We start from the raw sequence: 16,453 nt of genomic DNA, 5'->3' as shown, positions 1-16,453 counted from the left end.
TCGCTAGGAATTAATTTCGTACAAACAACTTTCATAAAATATACGAATTTTTCGTACATATGATGAACCGTTCGTAGTTCCATCGAAACTCTTTTATTTTGTATTACGAGTTTTTCGTGAAAACTACGAAATGACTTTCGTTGGCTTATTATGAAACAGCTTCATTCAGCAAACGAGTCGTTCACTGTTATATACGAATATCTTTATAATATTTACGAGCACCATTCATCAAACCGTCCACGTCAAAAGAGCAATATGGAGCCATTGTTGCTATTCGTCAGATAATTGTTGTTGTCTGACTATTTAGTAGTCGTATCCGTGTCCGCCAGTTGCAGGAAGATTTCTTGAACCTCTTTCGCTTCCAGTTGATTCGGAATCTGGAGCAGTACAGAATCGATTGAGCCGTCGCGAACTGCTCGTTGATTTTGTATGAACAATTTTGAGTTTTTCTCTGCCGGAGCAATATCGGTGCTGTCAAACATCGATCCTAAAAGATCGAATGCGACCAACGAAATCGTTTGTAATATACATAAACGTTTATTAAAATAAACGAAACATTTCGTTTCTTTCACGAAAAATAATGTCGATAACTTTCGTGCAATGTAAACTAAATAAGTAAAATTTACGAAAACTTTCGTTCATCAAGCGGCCATTTCTTCTTGCCACAATAAAATTGATTTGGCCGCATCGATTTTTTTAAATAAAAAAAACGATTTTGTCAAACATCGATCCCAAAAGAACAATAAGAGGCTAATAAATACGAAAACTTTTCTAAGATAAACGAAAAAATTTCGTGCGACCAACGAAATCGTTCGTAATATACACAAACGTTCATTAAAATAAAAAAAAACATTTCATTTCATTCACGAAAAATAATGTCGTTATCAACGATAACATTCGTGCAGTGTACATACATTAAATGTGTAAAATTAACGAAAGCTTTCGTTCACCATACGGCCAAGCTTATTCATAAATTGAACGAAACTTACTATTTACAGGGCACGAAAATACTTCGTTGCAGAAAACGACGCATGAATTCGTGCATTACATGATTCATTATATTCACGAATTTATATTATCAGTGCATCCCATTACAAAGTGTTGGACAGAGAATGGAGCCCTGAGTAACGCCCGCTGCGACTCGCATCGCCTTCTGCCCTTTTGTTCGTCTGGTATAGCAGTGCTCTACTCTGGAAGTAGCTCTTCAGGATGCCACATTCTTTTATGCCACGCTGCGCATTGGTCTATTCGAGGCTGAATGGCCCGGTGTCTTCCGCCACGGTTGGCATTCCATCCGGACCGGGGGTTTTCTTTGATTTTAGTCACATCGACGTGTCTTTGAGCTCGTCGTTAGTCACTTGCCACTCGACTGTGTTACCTCCTTCTTCTTCGCCGTACGGTGTTGGTGACCAGGTATTTGTATCGTGATTCGGGAAGAGACCCTCAACGATTATCTTTAGCTTACCCGGGCATGTTTTAACTGGTGTCGACGAACCCTCGTCTTCGTCATGACGACTCAGTACGCGTCCCCCAGGGATTGACGTTTATTTCTCAGCACAGATACTTATGGCAATTGGCTTGCTAAGCTTGATCTCCCGTTTTAAAGAGTCCCTACCTTCTAGATGCGCTCCTCTCTCATTCTCCGATCTTGCGCTCTGAGCCCGCCTTCTGGCTCTAAGACAAGCAGCGTTTAGCGTACTGAGTCACTCATTTAACCAGTAAGCTGCACGCCGTCTACTACATGGCCCTAGTTTTCGTGACATTGTAACGTCACAAGCCGTCACAATCCTTCTTGTTAGATCAGCCGTATCAACGTACTTGATTCCGTTGTTCGCCGAAGTAACTCAACAAAGAGGTTTTCGTTAAAGGCGTTCGTCTTCCACTTTAGCTTGCCGCCCGTCTTTCTTCGTGCTGCAGCAGGGTTCCATTGGCCAATGCGGTAGCGAATCGCCTGGTGGTCTCTATGGGGATACTTCTCTCACACTCTCCAGTCCATGTTCGCCGTCAGTCAAGGACTACAGAATGTGGCGAAATTTCTCTCGATACCGATATCCGTTTCGTGAACCATTAAGCTCCTAGCTCCTCGCTTCGCCGCGATCTACTCGTTATAGTCCTCGGCGGTTGAGCTAGCCTCCACAACGTGCCGAAAGGAAGGTGTCGAGTCTGCAGCCAATTTTCACTACAAGGAAATATTTTCACAAGATAACTTTTGCAAATGAAACTTTGAGAATTTCATTTAAAATATTAGGCATTTTTTTGTTCAACATATTCATTTTTTTCAAATTTCTCCAAAATATTTCGGGGGGGGTTTCGTCCCCAAAACCCCCCCCCGCTACTACGCCACTGGCCTTCGCGATCACCTTGCAACATTTTGGAAATTCGTTAGCAGTAGAAAACGATCTGCTAATACTCCCACTGACGTTTTCCTTGGAAAAGCAAGCGCACAATCTCCAACTGATACCGTAAATTTGTTTGTTGATTTCTTTCGCGGAGTGTTTAGAAGCGACTATACCGTTCCTTCGGAAGAGTATTTGGAAACATTACCTTCGTACAACATAAATCTCTCCCGTCCCACTGTAAGTCGAGCTGACGTCTTGAAGGCTCTGACTGCTGTTGATTCGTCGAAAGGGCCTGGCCCCGATCATCTCTCACCCCAATTTATAAAAAGCATCTGTTCGTGTGTAACCCACCATCGAGATAACCCTCGTTATCGGCAACTGATAACACACACTATATTCACAGCTGCGAGCTTTTTCTTTCCCGCGCTCGGTGAGCGTCTTCAATTGCTACAGTTAAAAAAGGGACAGCGTCGAAGCTACAGGCACCAGTCAGCTACATTTGCCTACAGTGTGTGCAACGAAAGCGAAATTTTATATTATTTTATACATGTGACTAGTTATTAAGATTGCGAGCAATAAATTTATATTTAGTACGTGGTGTTTCGGATACAACGTGCATTGTGTTATTTCGCACCTAGTCACATCCAAGTTACTATTTCACGGTGAAAGTACTTGGTAAAGTCCGTTCAATATTCTAACGGGGTTTGAACATTTACCCGGACCAGTGTTTTACCGCTCGGACTAAAGAACCAGTGCAACATCTAAACAGCTGGTCCTTCGAACCGGATCCTGGAAGGATTCGACCTGTAGACTAAACGAGTTTTCACGGTATCAGTGGCTGCTGCCCACCTTTGGCTGTTGGGGTTTGATCGCCATTGCTCTTGGTCTCGACAAAGCAAAGGAGCTTTGTCCGCCATTCTAATCAGCGTCATTAATGTGGCTTGGCTTGGCACCGAATTGAATACAAGGCATTATTATATTATAAAGCAGGTTAGTGGCTGTCCAATCATACCTAGCAAATCGGTTTGTGCTATTCTCGGCTTTCGCTTTCATATACTTTACATACGGACTGCATGATTGTCATCAAATATTGGATTCGGCACTGTTTCTTCATCGACTTAACGGCACGAAACTTCGGCGGTACTGGACGGATCTGTTGCCGTTGAAGCTGCTAAATAAACATACAAGGCTCTATTCAAAGAGCCATCAGGTAATTGGCTCTCCAATATCTCTAATCCGTTGAGGTTGTGCTACTGTGGTCTTATTTTTTCGGTTCATTGTCTACAACTATGGCGCCATCAACATCATCGAAAGGGAAATCTCTCACACTGAAGGCTCTACAAACGAAGCTGAAAGGATTGCAGACCTCATTCAATAATATGTACCAATTCATCGAGCAGTGTACGGTAAACTCCAAGGCCAGTGAGTTTTCGGTACGGCTGGAACGTCTAGAACCGCTGTGGGATAAAATGAATGACGCCGTCGATGACGTAGCGGCACATGAGGATAATGTGGATACGGAATCGACCGTTAAGGATAGATTGGAGTTCGAAAACCGATTTTTTGAATTGAAGTCGTTTTTTGCTCGATAGACTGAAAGATGACCCGGAGGCCTCGGCTCTAAATCAGTCGACCAGAATGAACGACACAGCTCAGATACGCGCGCCACATGCAAAGTTGCCGCAGATAAGTTTGCCAAAATTTGGGGGAAAAATCGACGATTGGCTCAATTTCCGCGACCTCTATATGTCGCTTATTCACTGGCAAACGGATCTTCCAGAGGTGGAAAAATTTCATTATTTGAGAAGCCAACTGGAAGGAGAAGCGTTAAATCTCGTAAACACTCTACCACTCACCAAGGCAAACTATATGGTGGCTTGGGATATGCTAGTTCAGCGGTACTCAAACACGAAGTTATTAAAGAAGAGGAAAATTCAGGCCCTGTTCGAGCTATCTTCTATAAAAAGGGAATCCGCCGAAGAAATGCATTCGCTGCTTGAGTCGTTTGAAGCAATTGTGAAGTCTCTTGATCACATCGTCTCCCAGCCAGCAGATTATAAGGACTTACTGTTGCTCCACATGTTAAGCTCGCGGCTTGACAGTTCCTCAAGAAGGAGTTGGGAAGATCTGTCTTCATCAAGGGAAGATGAGACACTTAAGGATTTGACAGATTTCATGCGCAGGAGAATTCAAATGTTAGAAGCTATATCGACTAAGCAGGAAACAATCAAGAATGATTCAGCTCAACTCAGCAAAAGGAAATTCCCATTGTCGACTAAAATATGCAACGCTGCATTTCAAGCATCTTCGTCCAAAGGTTGTCCGGCCTGTCCAGAAACCCATCCGTTGTATCAGTGTTCGGTTTTCAAGGGTATGCCTGTACACGACAAGGAGAATCTTTTGCGAACAAATTCTCTATGTCGCAACTGTTTTAGACGTGGACACCAGGCAAAGGAATGTTCCTCCAAATACACGTGCCGAAGGTGCAAGGGCAGGCACCACACGTTAGTTTGTTTCAAGGATGACGGTAAACCGAACAATTCCAATACAAGTTCCAAGGATTCTACTGATAAGGCGACAGAGGAGGGATCTTGTAGCAGTAGTAGCAACGTAAATGTAGCAGCTGTCCAGGTAGTAAGCTGTAACTCTGTTCATGTTTCTATGACGGGTGTAATGCTTCTTACGGCTATGGTGATGGTTCAGGACGAGTCCGGATGTGAGTACCCGGCAAGGGGATTGTTGGATTGTGCGTGTCAATGCGATCTGGTCTCTAAAAGGTTCAGTACAATCCTCAAATCAAAAAGGCGAACAACGGATTTGGACGTTATCGGAGTCAATGGGAAGGTAGAAAAGGTTACCAACTACGTCAGAGTTGTCATCAAGTCTCGAGTTTCTGATTTCCAAATACCAGTGGAGCTCAACATACACCCTCGTTTGTCCACGATTATACCGGGTATCCCAACGAGCACGAGTGGATGGAAAATACCACAAGGACTTAAGCTTGCGGATCCTTCATTGTTCGAGTCGCATCAGGTGGATTTAATACTCGGAAGGGGATCATTTTTCGACTTCTTTCGTACTGGACAACGCATATCTCTTGGGGATACACTGCCACTCTTGGTAGAGTCTGTTTTCGGATGGGTAGTCAGTGGAAGGTATCCGGTTATGCACAATAATCGTACGGCGGCCTGTAATGTTGTAATTTCGGATAGTTTGGAGGAGTTTTTGACCCGTTTCTGGCGATGTGAGGAGATTAGTCAAGATTACACTTACTCGCCGGAGGAGATACAATGTGAGGAACATTTCAAGCAAACATTTCAACGAAAACGTGACGGCCGATATGTTGTATCACTCCCGAAGCACAAGGACACGATTCTGAGGCTCGGCGATTCCAGGACCATTGCACAGCGTAGATTTATACAGATGGAAACACGACTCCAGAGAAATCCGGATTTAAAACGTCAGTACCACGAATTTACGAATGAGTACGAGCAACTTGGACACATGCGGCTGGTTCCGGAAGCTGATGTAAATAAAGTGCAACGTTACTACCTGCCTCATCATCCAGTTGTGAAGGAGTCCAGTGCGACAACTCGTGTGAGGGTAGTATTTGATGCTTCATGCAAAACAGCATCCGGCGTGTCCTTAAATGATGCACTGCTCGCGGGACCGGTCATACAAGACGACCTGCGAAGCATAATCCTGCGATGTCGAACACGGTTGGTGATGCTTGTCGCGGACGTGGAAAAGATGTTCCGCCAGATAAACATCAATGGTAGTGATGCCCCGCTTCAGTGTATACTATGGCGCTCGAAACCAGAAGTGCCACCTTCAACATATGAGTTGACCACCATTACATACGGTACAAAACCAGCGCCGTTTTTGGCGACTCGGACATTGAAGCAGCTTGCTTTGGACGAGGCGAATAGGTTCCCATTGGCTGCAAGGGCAGTAATAGAAGATTTTTACATCGATGATGCCATCACAGGTACCAACGATCCAGCACAGGCAACCGCATTAAGGATTCAGTTGGACGGGCTGCTGAGAAGTGGCGGTCTTCGACTTCGGAAATGGGCATCGAATTACCCTGAGGTGCTAGAAGGAGTCAACGCAGATGACTTAGCGATATCGATAGCAGACGGGATAGAGCTGGAACCAGATCCATCAGTCAAAACACTTGGTTTAGTTTGGTATCCCACCACCGATGTCTTTGCTCTTCAGATTCAGGTTCCACAAATTACAATCGACCTAAAGCTCACCAAACGAATGGTGCTGTCTTTCATAGCCATGTTGTTCGATCCTCTGGGTCTCATAGGCGCAGTAATAACCACAGCGAAGGTGTTCATGCAGATGTTGTGGATGCTTGAAAATGAAAAGCAGGAAAGGCTTGATTGGGATTCCAGTTTACCTGCAAGGGTGGAAATAAATTGGCGCGCATTTCATGAACAAATTCCACTTTTGAAGCAGATTCGAGTCGATCGAAGGGTGACGATTTCAGAAATGGCAGGAATGGAAATTCATTGTTTTTCCGACGCCTCTCAGAAGGCATATGGGGTCAATCTATACATTCGGTCTTGGGACTCAGAAGGACGAGTTAAAACAGCGTTGTTTGCTTTTAAGTCCAGAGTGGCTCCGTTGAAAAGTCAATCTATTCCGCGCCTCGAGCTCTGTGGTGCTTTGATGGCAGCGGAATTATACGCGAAAGTAAAGGAAGCAGTCAGGTTCACGGGTGATGCCTATTTTTGGACAGACTCGACGACAGTCCTGCAATGGTTGCGTGCTGTACCCACAGTTTGGACAACTTATGTCGCCAACAGGGTGGCGAAGATTCAAAGCATCACAGAAAACTGTACCTGGAGGCATGTAACAGGTAGTCAAAATCCGGCAGACCTAATATCGCGCGGTATCTTGCCGGAGGAAATAATCCTGAATACATTTTGGTGGGAAGGCCCGGCGTGGCTTTCTATCGGATCTATGAGTTGGCCTTCTCAAGTTGCTGACCCAGAGGCCGCGGAAGCTGAAGAGGAACGTAAGCGAGCAGTTATTGGAGCGGTAGTATCATGTTCTACGGAGTTCAACAATTGGTATTTTGCGCGATATTCCAACTACACGGTTTTGATTAGAACAACGGCATATTGTCAACGTTTCATCAGAAATTTTCGCAAAAAGTATCAGATAGGCTTGTCCCTGAGGCCAACCATAGGAGCGTTAACAACTGAAGAACTACGGAAAGCAGAGCAGACAATTGTCCATCGGGTTCAAAAGGAAGCGTTCGCAAAGGAGTATGAGGCACTGCTTAAGGGAAAACCAGTATCGAGGCTATCACCACTACGTTGGTTCCATCCTCGCTTGTCTTCCAATGAAGTTATCCGTATTGGTGGGAGACTTGGAAAATCTTACGAAACCGAGGAAGCTAAGCATCCAATGGTGCTCCCAGCACGACACCACATCACCAGGCTTTTGCTGAGGCACTACCATGAAAAGATGCTGCATGCAGGAGTACAACTATTGCTAAGTGCTATTAGGCAACGGTTTTGGCCTTTAGGTGGTCGCAGTGTCGCTAAACAGATCGTCCACAAGTGTATGCGGTGCTATCGAACCAAACCAACTACCATCCGACAATTTATAGCAGAGTTACCCACTCCACGTGTCACAGCGGGTCGACCTTTCACGACAACAGGGGTAGATTATTTTGGTCCGATCTACATTCGTCCAGGCTATCGTCGAGCAGCGGTGAAAGCATACGTGTCCGTGTTCGTGTGTTTCGCAACGAAGGCGGTACACCTGGAGTTGGCGGGCGACTTAACTACTTCTTGTTTCATTCAAGCACTGCGAAGGTTTGTGTCACGGCGAGGTAGGTGTGCAACCATTTTTTCGGACAATGGCACCAATTTTGTTGGAGCCAGGAACCAACTAGCGGAGCTCATCAGTAAACTGAAGAACAAGCAGCACCACGAGGAGATCACGAAAGAATGTGCAAAGGACAACATCAACTAGCACTTCAACCCACCGGGAGCACCCCATTTTGGTGGGTTGTGGGAGGCAGCGGTTCGATCAGCAAAATACCATCTGCTACGGGTTATGGGAGATACAGCAGCATCGTACGAAGACACTCTCACTGTTTTGACTCAAGTGGAAAGTTGTTTAAATTCTCGTCCTTTGACCCAACTAACGGACGACCCCAATGATATGGAGCCTTTAACACCGGGTCATTTTTTGGTGGGTAGAGCACTACAGGCGCTACCCGACGCGGACTTCGGGAAGACACCAATTAACCGGCTAACCCATTGGCAAGCTGTGCAGAGGAAGGTGCAGGATTTTTGGAAGCGCTGGCGGCTCGAGTATCTCTCACAGCTTCAAGGACGATCCAAGCGTTGGTTGCCACCAGTTGCTATAGAACCAGGTAAACTCGTCGTTGTTTATGAGGATAATTCGCCACCTATTCATTGGCGCATGGGGCGTATTCAGGAGATTCACCCAGGCACAGATGGAGTGGTCAGAGTTGTGACGCTGAAAACTTCAAAGGGTGTTATCCAGCGACCTGTTGAGAAGATCTGTCTCCTACCGATTGCTAATGACAGCGAAAATAGAGCAGAGGATGGATCGTCATTGGCTTAACTGTGAGTGCGTCAGAAATCGTGCAATTTCAGCGGGGGTCGGGATGTTCGTGTGTAACCCACCATCGAGATAACCCTCGTTATCGGCAACTGATAACACACTATATTCACAGCTGCGAGCTTTTTCTTTCCCGCGCTCGGTGAGCGTCTTCAATTGCTACAGTTAAAAAAGGGACAGCGTCGAAGCTCCAGGAACCAGTCAGCTACATTTGCCTACAGTGTGTGCAACGAAAGCGAAATTTTATATTATTTTATACATGTGACTAGTTATTAAGATTGCGAGCAATAAATTTATATTTAGTACGTGGTGTTTCGGATACAACGTGCATTGTGTTATTTCGCACCTAGTCACATCCAAGTTACTATTTCACGGTGAAAGTACTTGGTAAAGTCCGTTCAATATTCTAACGGGGTTTGAACATTTACCCGGACCAGTGTTTTACCGCTCGGACTAAAGAACCAGTGCAACATCTAAACAGCATCATTTTCAATCGCTCTCTCGCTGAAGGAATTTTTCCTATCGCCTGGAAAGGAGCTGCTATCGTTCCCATCCATAAGACTGGAAATATTCACAACGTCGAAAATTACAGAGGTATCTCATTATTAAACTGCCTTTCCAAAGTTCTCGAAAAGCTGGTCTACAACGTCACGTATGCATCTGCATCCCACATTATCACAGAGTATCAACACGGGTTTGTCACGCAACGATCAACAACTTCTAACCTGATAGCTTACACTTCTAAGTTGTTTTTCGAGAAGCGTCATCAGGTGAACGCAATTTACATCGATTTCTCAAAAGCTACCGCACAAAATCGCAATCCTGAAATTAAAGCGTTTGGGATTTCCTACCTGGCTGACTAACTGGTTGCAGTCGTATCTTTCCGATCGCTCGGCATTCGTGAGTATAAAAAACACGCGTTCAACCACATTAGTACTAAGTACTATTCAAGAATGGTGTACGCTTAACGGAATGGAAGTCAACGTTAATAAATGAAAAGTAATCAGTTTCGGACGCTTACTTACTCCAGGACGTTATGAATACAGCCTAAAAGGAAGAACAATTGAAATGCATTACAAGCCTGGAAAAGCAAACGTTGTAGCTGACGCACTTTCACGCATTCAGATCATTTCATTGACACCCACACAACATTCATCCGATGAAGACGACTCATCCTTTATACCATCCACAGAAGCTCAGGAACATCGATCTTTGTCTACTACTCGTCAAGACCATTCCGCAAATACCCATATTGATTGGGTTATAGCGAATTTCGCTAAACCGGAAGTCGCCATCTTTGATTTGAAAATGGCGTCAAAAATCAATTTCTGGCACCTACTCTTCAAGTCCATTCCGAAAACACCCATATTAAGCTAAGTATGCACCTCTTGCGAAATGAAATTTCCTATACAAAACCTATGCATAAAAAACGTCGCGAAATGCTCGCGAAAAAAATTTTCGTTTCCATTTCGTAAGCGGTACGCAGCTCTCGCGAAAACGATAACGAAAAAAGCAGTTAGCCGAGACACGGTTCGACAAACGATAAGTTTCATACTACTTCCGCGAGATAGCGCTGCTTTCTATGCGCTGTCACCAAGGCAAACTTTTTCCTTGCGAAATAATGGTCAATGGTATTATTTCGCACGGAGGCTCGCGAAATTTTGACAGGTTGCATTGAAAAATATAAAAAAACAAAAGATTAGTAATTTTTTGTATTTTTTTTTTCATCGCGACCTGTCAAAATTTCGTAGTTTTGAGAATCAATATTTTGAATTTGAATGGTAAGTTTTAAAATATTATTGGAATTGTGATTGTTTCTAGTAATTATTATTTACAGCACACCCGAACAAAGCAGCCACAAGAGCAGCATTTTTCGTCACCAGCCATCTATCTACTTGATAAGTTTTCAACAACAACACCCAGGTGCTACAAATCAGCTTAACTTGACTCAACATCCTGGATCTGGCAATCAGCCAACCAACATTAAATCGATACAACCGTAGCAGTACCAACAACTCCAAATCCAGCAGCTGCCAACAATCTCTCAAAAAAGAACCACAGCAATTACAACTCAGAACCAACAAAGCAACAAGAGCTTTTTTACGAATAATGGACCCATCGGAAACACTTTATCGGCACATTCTGTCGTAAAACTTGCCTGCCACTATTCTTACCAGCGGTTACCTTCCTGATGTAGAGAAATCAGAGTCAAACACAAACGTCATATTACTGCCTTGGCTTCTACCAGTTGCTTGCATGAAAATATCGCTGCCTCCACAGTGCTCGTGATTTCATCCCAGCAGCAGCTAGCAACCACAATTCCAGTGCTTATCGCCAGCAACATCAGAAAATTAATCCCCCAGACCATGACCATCATCCGACAGATCGGTAGCAACGTTCAACTGACGGTACAACCTGGCCAGCAACCGCAAGTAGTGCAATCGATCCAAGCCAATCAGGGCCAAATGTAGAAGACCATTGGTCAACTGCAAAAAAAAAGATACATCAACAGCACCTTCAAACACAGTAGCAGCAGCATACTGTACTGTACCACGCCGCGTGCAGGACTTTTTTTTATTCAGTTGGTGCAGCAAGGTGAGTCATTTTTACTACCTTTTTTGGTTTCGGAAGGATCAGTACCGTGTTCAGTACATTGTAATGTAATACCCTATTCTTCTTTCAAAAGCTCGCGTTCACTCATTCACGGATATTTTTCATCATAATTTTTTTCAGATCGAACAGCAACCATAGCGGATACACATCACCGAACACCAGCAACATAATGCCATGGTAACCACCCAGCAGCAGAACACGGCGATAATGGGCCAACAGTAAATACAACATCAAGATCCTCGGAAAGGACTTTCTCTTTCGGTATGTGTTTAACAGTAGCTTCTCTCCACCAAGCATTCCTTTGCATATTTAGATGTCCTTGTCAATTTACAGAACAAACATAATGGAAGCATACTCTACACGCGCGACATATTCAATCGGGCCAACCGCGTGACTCGTTTGGCAAAAAGGGCTCATCATCGGTTTCATGGCAGCGAAGTGAGCAGACAAAAGAAGGCGTTTTTTCCGAATGGTCGCTCTAGGCAAAAGTTCAGCTAATTGCAAGGAACAAACCACCGGAGTGACAGTATCCGTGTGAATTAAGGACCTTTTTCCATATATTGTAGCTTTTGAATTTTAATACCCGGTCGAAACGATGGCAAGTGCTGCCGATAACTGGGTCAAAAAGGCGGAAGGAGGATCAGGAAATTTCTGCACTCGGTAAGTGTTTTTTTGTCATAACCAACTAACCTATTTTTGGAGCGATAATTTTTCCATAGGTTTTGAATTTTTCTTTTCAATACAAATAGGTTATCGATCTGAGTATCCCTAAGGATAAGGAACCAGAGCCGACGGCTGACAGCCCAAAGAAAGAGAATGCGGAAAAACCTTCTAGTTCACCGCCAGTAGAACCAGCGATCAAATTACTCCGGTAGAAACGGCTGCACTTGCAGTTTTGTTTTCGGTAGCTACAGAAATTAAGACTTTAGCAGCTCCTGAAGAAAAAAAAGCTGCTAGCGAAAATGGAGAAACAGCTTCCTCCACGGAAGATGCAGAGGCATTCAAGTAAGTCGCAATCTGGAGAAAATTTTGATTAGGACATAAGTAACATTGAGAGCCTCTCTCTGTTTACTTTCTGTTTTGATTATTACGTCTTTATAACACTTTACACTAATTTTCCAGTACATATCGAAAGCCGATAGTTTTTACTAGAATATTAGGCAAAGAGTTGAGTACTAAATATTGAAACGACCGAGTAATTAACAGAAGAGAAACACCCCAAAAAGAATCTCATTGTTACTTACGTCCTATTCAAATTTTTCTCCAGAAATATTTAATATCAGCTTTGAAATTATCCATGATTCATCTTTTAGCCCGGCGGATGCAAGTTTGCTAATTAAACTTATTCGCAAAGGTCTAGTAGAATCAAAGCTGGATCTGGGGGTGAAGGATCCTTCTTCGCCGCTATACTTGGTTAAAACTTTCGAAGCTTTGCACATGAATTCGGAACTGCTTCTATGCTATGGGTTTCAACGCTCCTTCCAAGATTCAGAAGACGGCTCAACCTACTCTGTTGGCCGATCCACCACAGAACATAATCGCCCAGAGTTGGTCGGGAACAAGAAAAACCACTGCCTTCGTGCTGGCAATGCTCAATCGAGTCAATCCGTTGAAAAACTATCCGCAGGTGATTTGCCTTTCCCCACGTATGAACTGGCAATTCAGAAGGGGAAAGTAGCTGCAAAACGGCAAAGTTTTGTGCGGAAATCGAACTTGGTTAAACCGTTCGCGGTGAGAAGATCGTCAAAGGGGCGAAGCTGACTAATCATATCATCATCGGAACAGCCGGGCGTTCGACCTTAAGAAGATTGCCATTTTTGTAATGGACGAGGCGGGCGTTATGATCGCTGTTCTTTTTAGCAACGTACGAGCGGGAGGTGATGGGATTCGTCCAGTACATCGAAACCAATCCGATCATGATTCTTCTGGTGCGGGAGCAAGAATCACTCGATAACACCAACCACTACTACGTCAAATGCCGCAACCAGGACGAGAAATATCAAGCAATTTCAAACATGTACGGTGTGATTACCGTCGGACAAGCGATCATTTTCTGTCATATGATGTATAGGACAGTTGTAAACTCCAAGTAAACTTATTTTCGGCATTGTTAATCGATCGAAACAGGCACGCAAAACGGCCGGTTGGTTGACCGGCAGGATGTCCCAGGATGGTCATTCGGTAGCGGTACTGTCCGGTGATCTAACGGTGGAGCAACGGTTGGAACGAACGTTTTGTCCAGGGGTAAGTTCCACCACTTGATTCTGGCTACAGCACCAGGTTACGGAGAGATTCTTTCGTCTTAGGTATCGACGTCGAACAGGTTACCATTGTCGTCAACTTCGACCTGCCGATGGATTAGCAGGGACGAGCCGATTGCGAAACGTATCTACATCGAATTAGACGCACCGGTAGATTCAGTAAGTGTGTCATTCTTGTGATCCTATAGATTGTATTTCTTCCCACTTCTTTAACAGAACGGAATCACCATCAACCTAGTGGGTAGTGATCGAAGCATGATGATTTGCAGATCAATGGAAAAACACTTCCGGAAAAAGATTCAGTTGCTAGACGCGGAGAACTCGGACGAAATTTAAAAGATCGCACCGTAAAATGTTTTCGACCAGCTACTGGTGAAAGGCGTAGGAGCTTTTTTGGGTCATACTTGTTTTGATTCTGAATTTATAATTTTATTATATTTTAATTTTTTTTTCTTCCTTGACCTGACATAAGGTATACAAATGTAACCAACAGGGTATCGTGCGCTAATAAATTTACAATTACAATTACAATTTATCTCTACCCAGTTCTATCCAAACATTTGAAAAGGGCCTAACTGCAAAATGTAACAAATTGAAATTTCATGTTTTCCATTAACGAATATCTACCCGAGCACGTACATAACGCAACATTTGATTATGAAGAATTTTGATAGCGATTTTACAACAATTTATAAAAGGGCCTAATTGATTTTTATGACCGAACTGATTATGAAAGGACCTAGCTGATTGAAAAGTGCCTAACTAGCAATACACTCGTTTTAAATGGATTATAACGTATTATTGTATTATGACTGATTGTAAAAGGCTTATAACATCTTTTCCATAATTTACATACAGGGCCAATCTGATTTTATGATGTTCAGTGGGGTCAATCTGACCATCAATTTAGAATTCAGTTAATTCGTCTAACTTTCGGTGTAATATCAGACTTGAACAGCATTTTTTGTGTGAGGTATTCTGCCGCTAGAAGCAAAACTGTCCCATGTGCTATGGGAATCCCTATACACATGGGACAATTATACTTCTTGCGGCAGTAATACAAGTAGTAGCAATATGCGCAATTCCTTAAACCTCTCTAGTGTTTCATGCAATAAGAATTACCACGAATTACTTATGGCAATAAATTTGAATTAGGATTCTCACAATTGTTATACCAAAAATAGGTTTGTATCCGTACTGATTTTTGGTAGCATTCCCTGAGACTTCCAGAACCTTTAGTAGTAGCACAGATAACAGACGTTTAGGCTCGATTTGAATCGTGTGTAATTACCCGCTGCTGAAATTCCGAATAAATCAGACATCTGAAACATGTTTGGCAAACGTTTGCAGATGGCGCAGTGATCACTACAATGCAGTTAGAGTGCAGCTGTCGAACACGTGTAGCAAACAGTTGCGCAGATGGCAATAGTGAAACACGGATTTTCAACGTATATCAATTTGAAAGTTTACACAGGTTTTTGAAGAAATTTTGTTCTAGCCTAAACGTCTGTTATCTGTGGTAGTAGCCATTGTTATCATAATCGATTTTTAACGTCAGCCAGAGTTTAAAGCCTAGGGTTTGGTTCGACCTGAAACCGATTGAGTCGGAGTCGGTTGTTATATTTGCGTTATATTTCCGGATTCCGAAACGTGTTTCGAAAGGTAGTTTCCCCGAGACTTGTGAAAGCGGTAAAGGCGGCCAAGGCATTAATGCTTGCTTCTTAATGGTCAAACGCCGATTTAGAGCTACGATTCGGACAATTACAATAGATTTGGTTTGAGCGAATTTCGATCATTTCCCTGGGTCTTCTAGAGCCGGTAGAAGCAGCCAATTTAGATAGAAAATGGCCAGCCAATGATTTAAATTTCCGATTGCAGGAATTGTGCAGTCTAAATTGGTCAGACTGAACTTCCCCGAGACATCCGGAACCGTCACAAATAAGCATTATGATTAATCATGCTCGAAATATGATTCACGATGAGTACGTCACTTCCCTGAGAGCTTCATGAATGGCAAAAAGGTTTACAATTGTTACCGATTTCATACACATCCGTGATGAATTAATACAATACATCATTTAAAACATTTAAATGACAACACAGACTAGTTTTCGCGAGCAAATGTCAAAATTCCGCACGGAAGAAGGAAAAATATTTCGCGACCTCATTTCGCAAGAGGTGCATACTAAGCTTTAAATGGGTTATAGCGAATTTCGCTAAACCGGAAGTCGCCATCTATGATTTCAAAATGACGTCAAAAATCAATTTCTGGCACCTACTCTTCCAGATCATTCCGAAAATACCCATATTGTTGGGGCGCGGGCCATAAGGAATCTTCCAGACCCATCTCTTCCATCTTTACAAAAATCTTTGCATTCAAAAGGACTTAGAATATTTTTTGCAAAAACCGTGTTAATGGCGAAATCCGCGCAAAAATAAAACTGCCAAAATTCTTCCAAGTTCTTTGCATTTAAAAGGACTTAGAATTTTTTTTCAGAACAAAGTCTAAGTCTTTTGCATTCAAAAGGACTTAGAATATTTTTGCAAAAACCGCGTTAACTGGAAAATCCGCGTAAAAAAACCGCGTTAATTGGAAAATCCGCGTAAAAAAACCTCGTAAAAAAC

The 16,453-nt window shown here is 43.2% G+C and overlaps 2 protein-coding genes and 1 long non-coding RNA gene across 6 annotated transcripts; all 3 read left to right on the top strand.

The window, feature by feature from the left end:
• The first annotated feature begins 3,628 nt into the window (after window positions 1-3,628).
• LOC131675938 (uncharacterized) lies at window positions 3,629-8,336 on the top strand. Its single transcript, XM_058955064.1, has 2 exons — window positions 3,629-3,885; window positions 3,932-8,336. The coding sequence occupies exons 1-2, from the start codon at window positions 3,629-3,631 to the stop codon at window positions 8,334-8,336; spliced, it is 4,662 nt and encodes a 1,553-aa protein (XP_058811047.1).
• Window positions 8,337-11,318: 2,982 nt separating this feature from the next.
• LOC131689636 (uncharacterized) lies at window positions 11,319-12,032 on the top strand. Its single transcript, XR_009305443.1, has 3 exons — window positions 11,319-11,549; window positions 11,688-11,828; window positions 11,901-12,032. It is a non-coding gene; the product is annotated as an uncharacterized LOC131689636 (long non-coding RNA).
• A 78-nt stretch (window positions 12,033-12,110) lies between these two features.
• On the top strand, window positions 12,111-14,323 carry LOC131689448 (DEAD-box helicase Dbp80-like). 4 transcript variants are annotated; one of them, XR_009305418.1, is made up of 5 exons: window positions 12,114-12,227; window positions 12,287-12,572; window positions 12,881-13,811; window positions 13,874-13,978; window positions 14,045-14,323. XR_009305418.1 is itself a non-coding variant. In XM_058974579.1 (5 exons), the coding sequence occupies exons 3-5, from the start codon at window positions 13,728-13,730 to the stop codon at window positions 14,162-14,164; spliced, it is 318 nt and encodes a 105-aa protein (XP_058830562.1). In that variant the 5' UTR covers window positions 12,114-12,227; window positions 12,287-12,572; window positions 12,881-13,727; the 3' UTR covers window positions 14,165-14,323. The 4 variants fall into 4 exon arrangements, 1 of the variants encoding a protein (XP_058830562.1); XM_058974579.1 differs by having other exon boundaries at window positions 13,874-13,987; XR_009305405.1 differs by having other exon boundaries at window positions 12,111-12,227; window positions 12,317-12,572; window positions 12,881-13,987.
• The last annotated feature ends 2,130 nt before the right edge of the window (window positions 14,324-16,453 follow it).

The sequence above is a fragment of the Topomyia yanbarensis genome, chromosome 1 (assembly GCF_030247195.1).
Source record: "Topomyia yanbarensis strain Yona2022 chromosome 1, ASM3024719v1, whole genome shotgun sequence".
Classification (NCBI taxonomy): Eukaryota; Metazoa; Arthropoda; class Insecta; order Diptera; family Culicidae; genus Topomyia; species Topomyia yanbarensis.
The sequence above is the reverse complement of the archived record's forward strand: the minus strand, read 5'-3'. Positions and strand labels throughout refer to the sequence as shown.

Bases quoted from the DNA above. Each gene is read 5' to 3' on its own strand.
- LOC131675938 (XM_058955064.1), top strand. From the start codon at position 3,629: ATGGCGCCATCAACATCATCGAAAGGGAAATCTCTCACACTGAAGGCT. The intron at 3,886-3,931 runs GTTCGAAAACCG...TTTGCTCGATAG, and splicing joins ACCGTTAAGGATAGATTGGA to ACTGAAAGATGACCCGGAGG.
- LOC131689448 (XM_058974579.1), top strand. From the start codon at position 13,728: ATGTCCCAGGATGGTCATTCGGTAGCGGTACTGTCCGGTGATCTAACG. The intron at 13,812-13,873 runs GTAAGTTCCACC...CTTTCGTCTTAG, and splicing joins AACGAACGTTTTGTCCAGGG to GTATCGACGTCGAACAGGTT. The intron at 13,988-14,044 runs GTAAGTGTGTCA...CTTCTTTAACAG, and splicing joins TAGACGCACCGGTAGATTCA to AACGGAATCACCATCAACCT.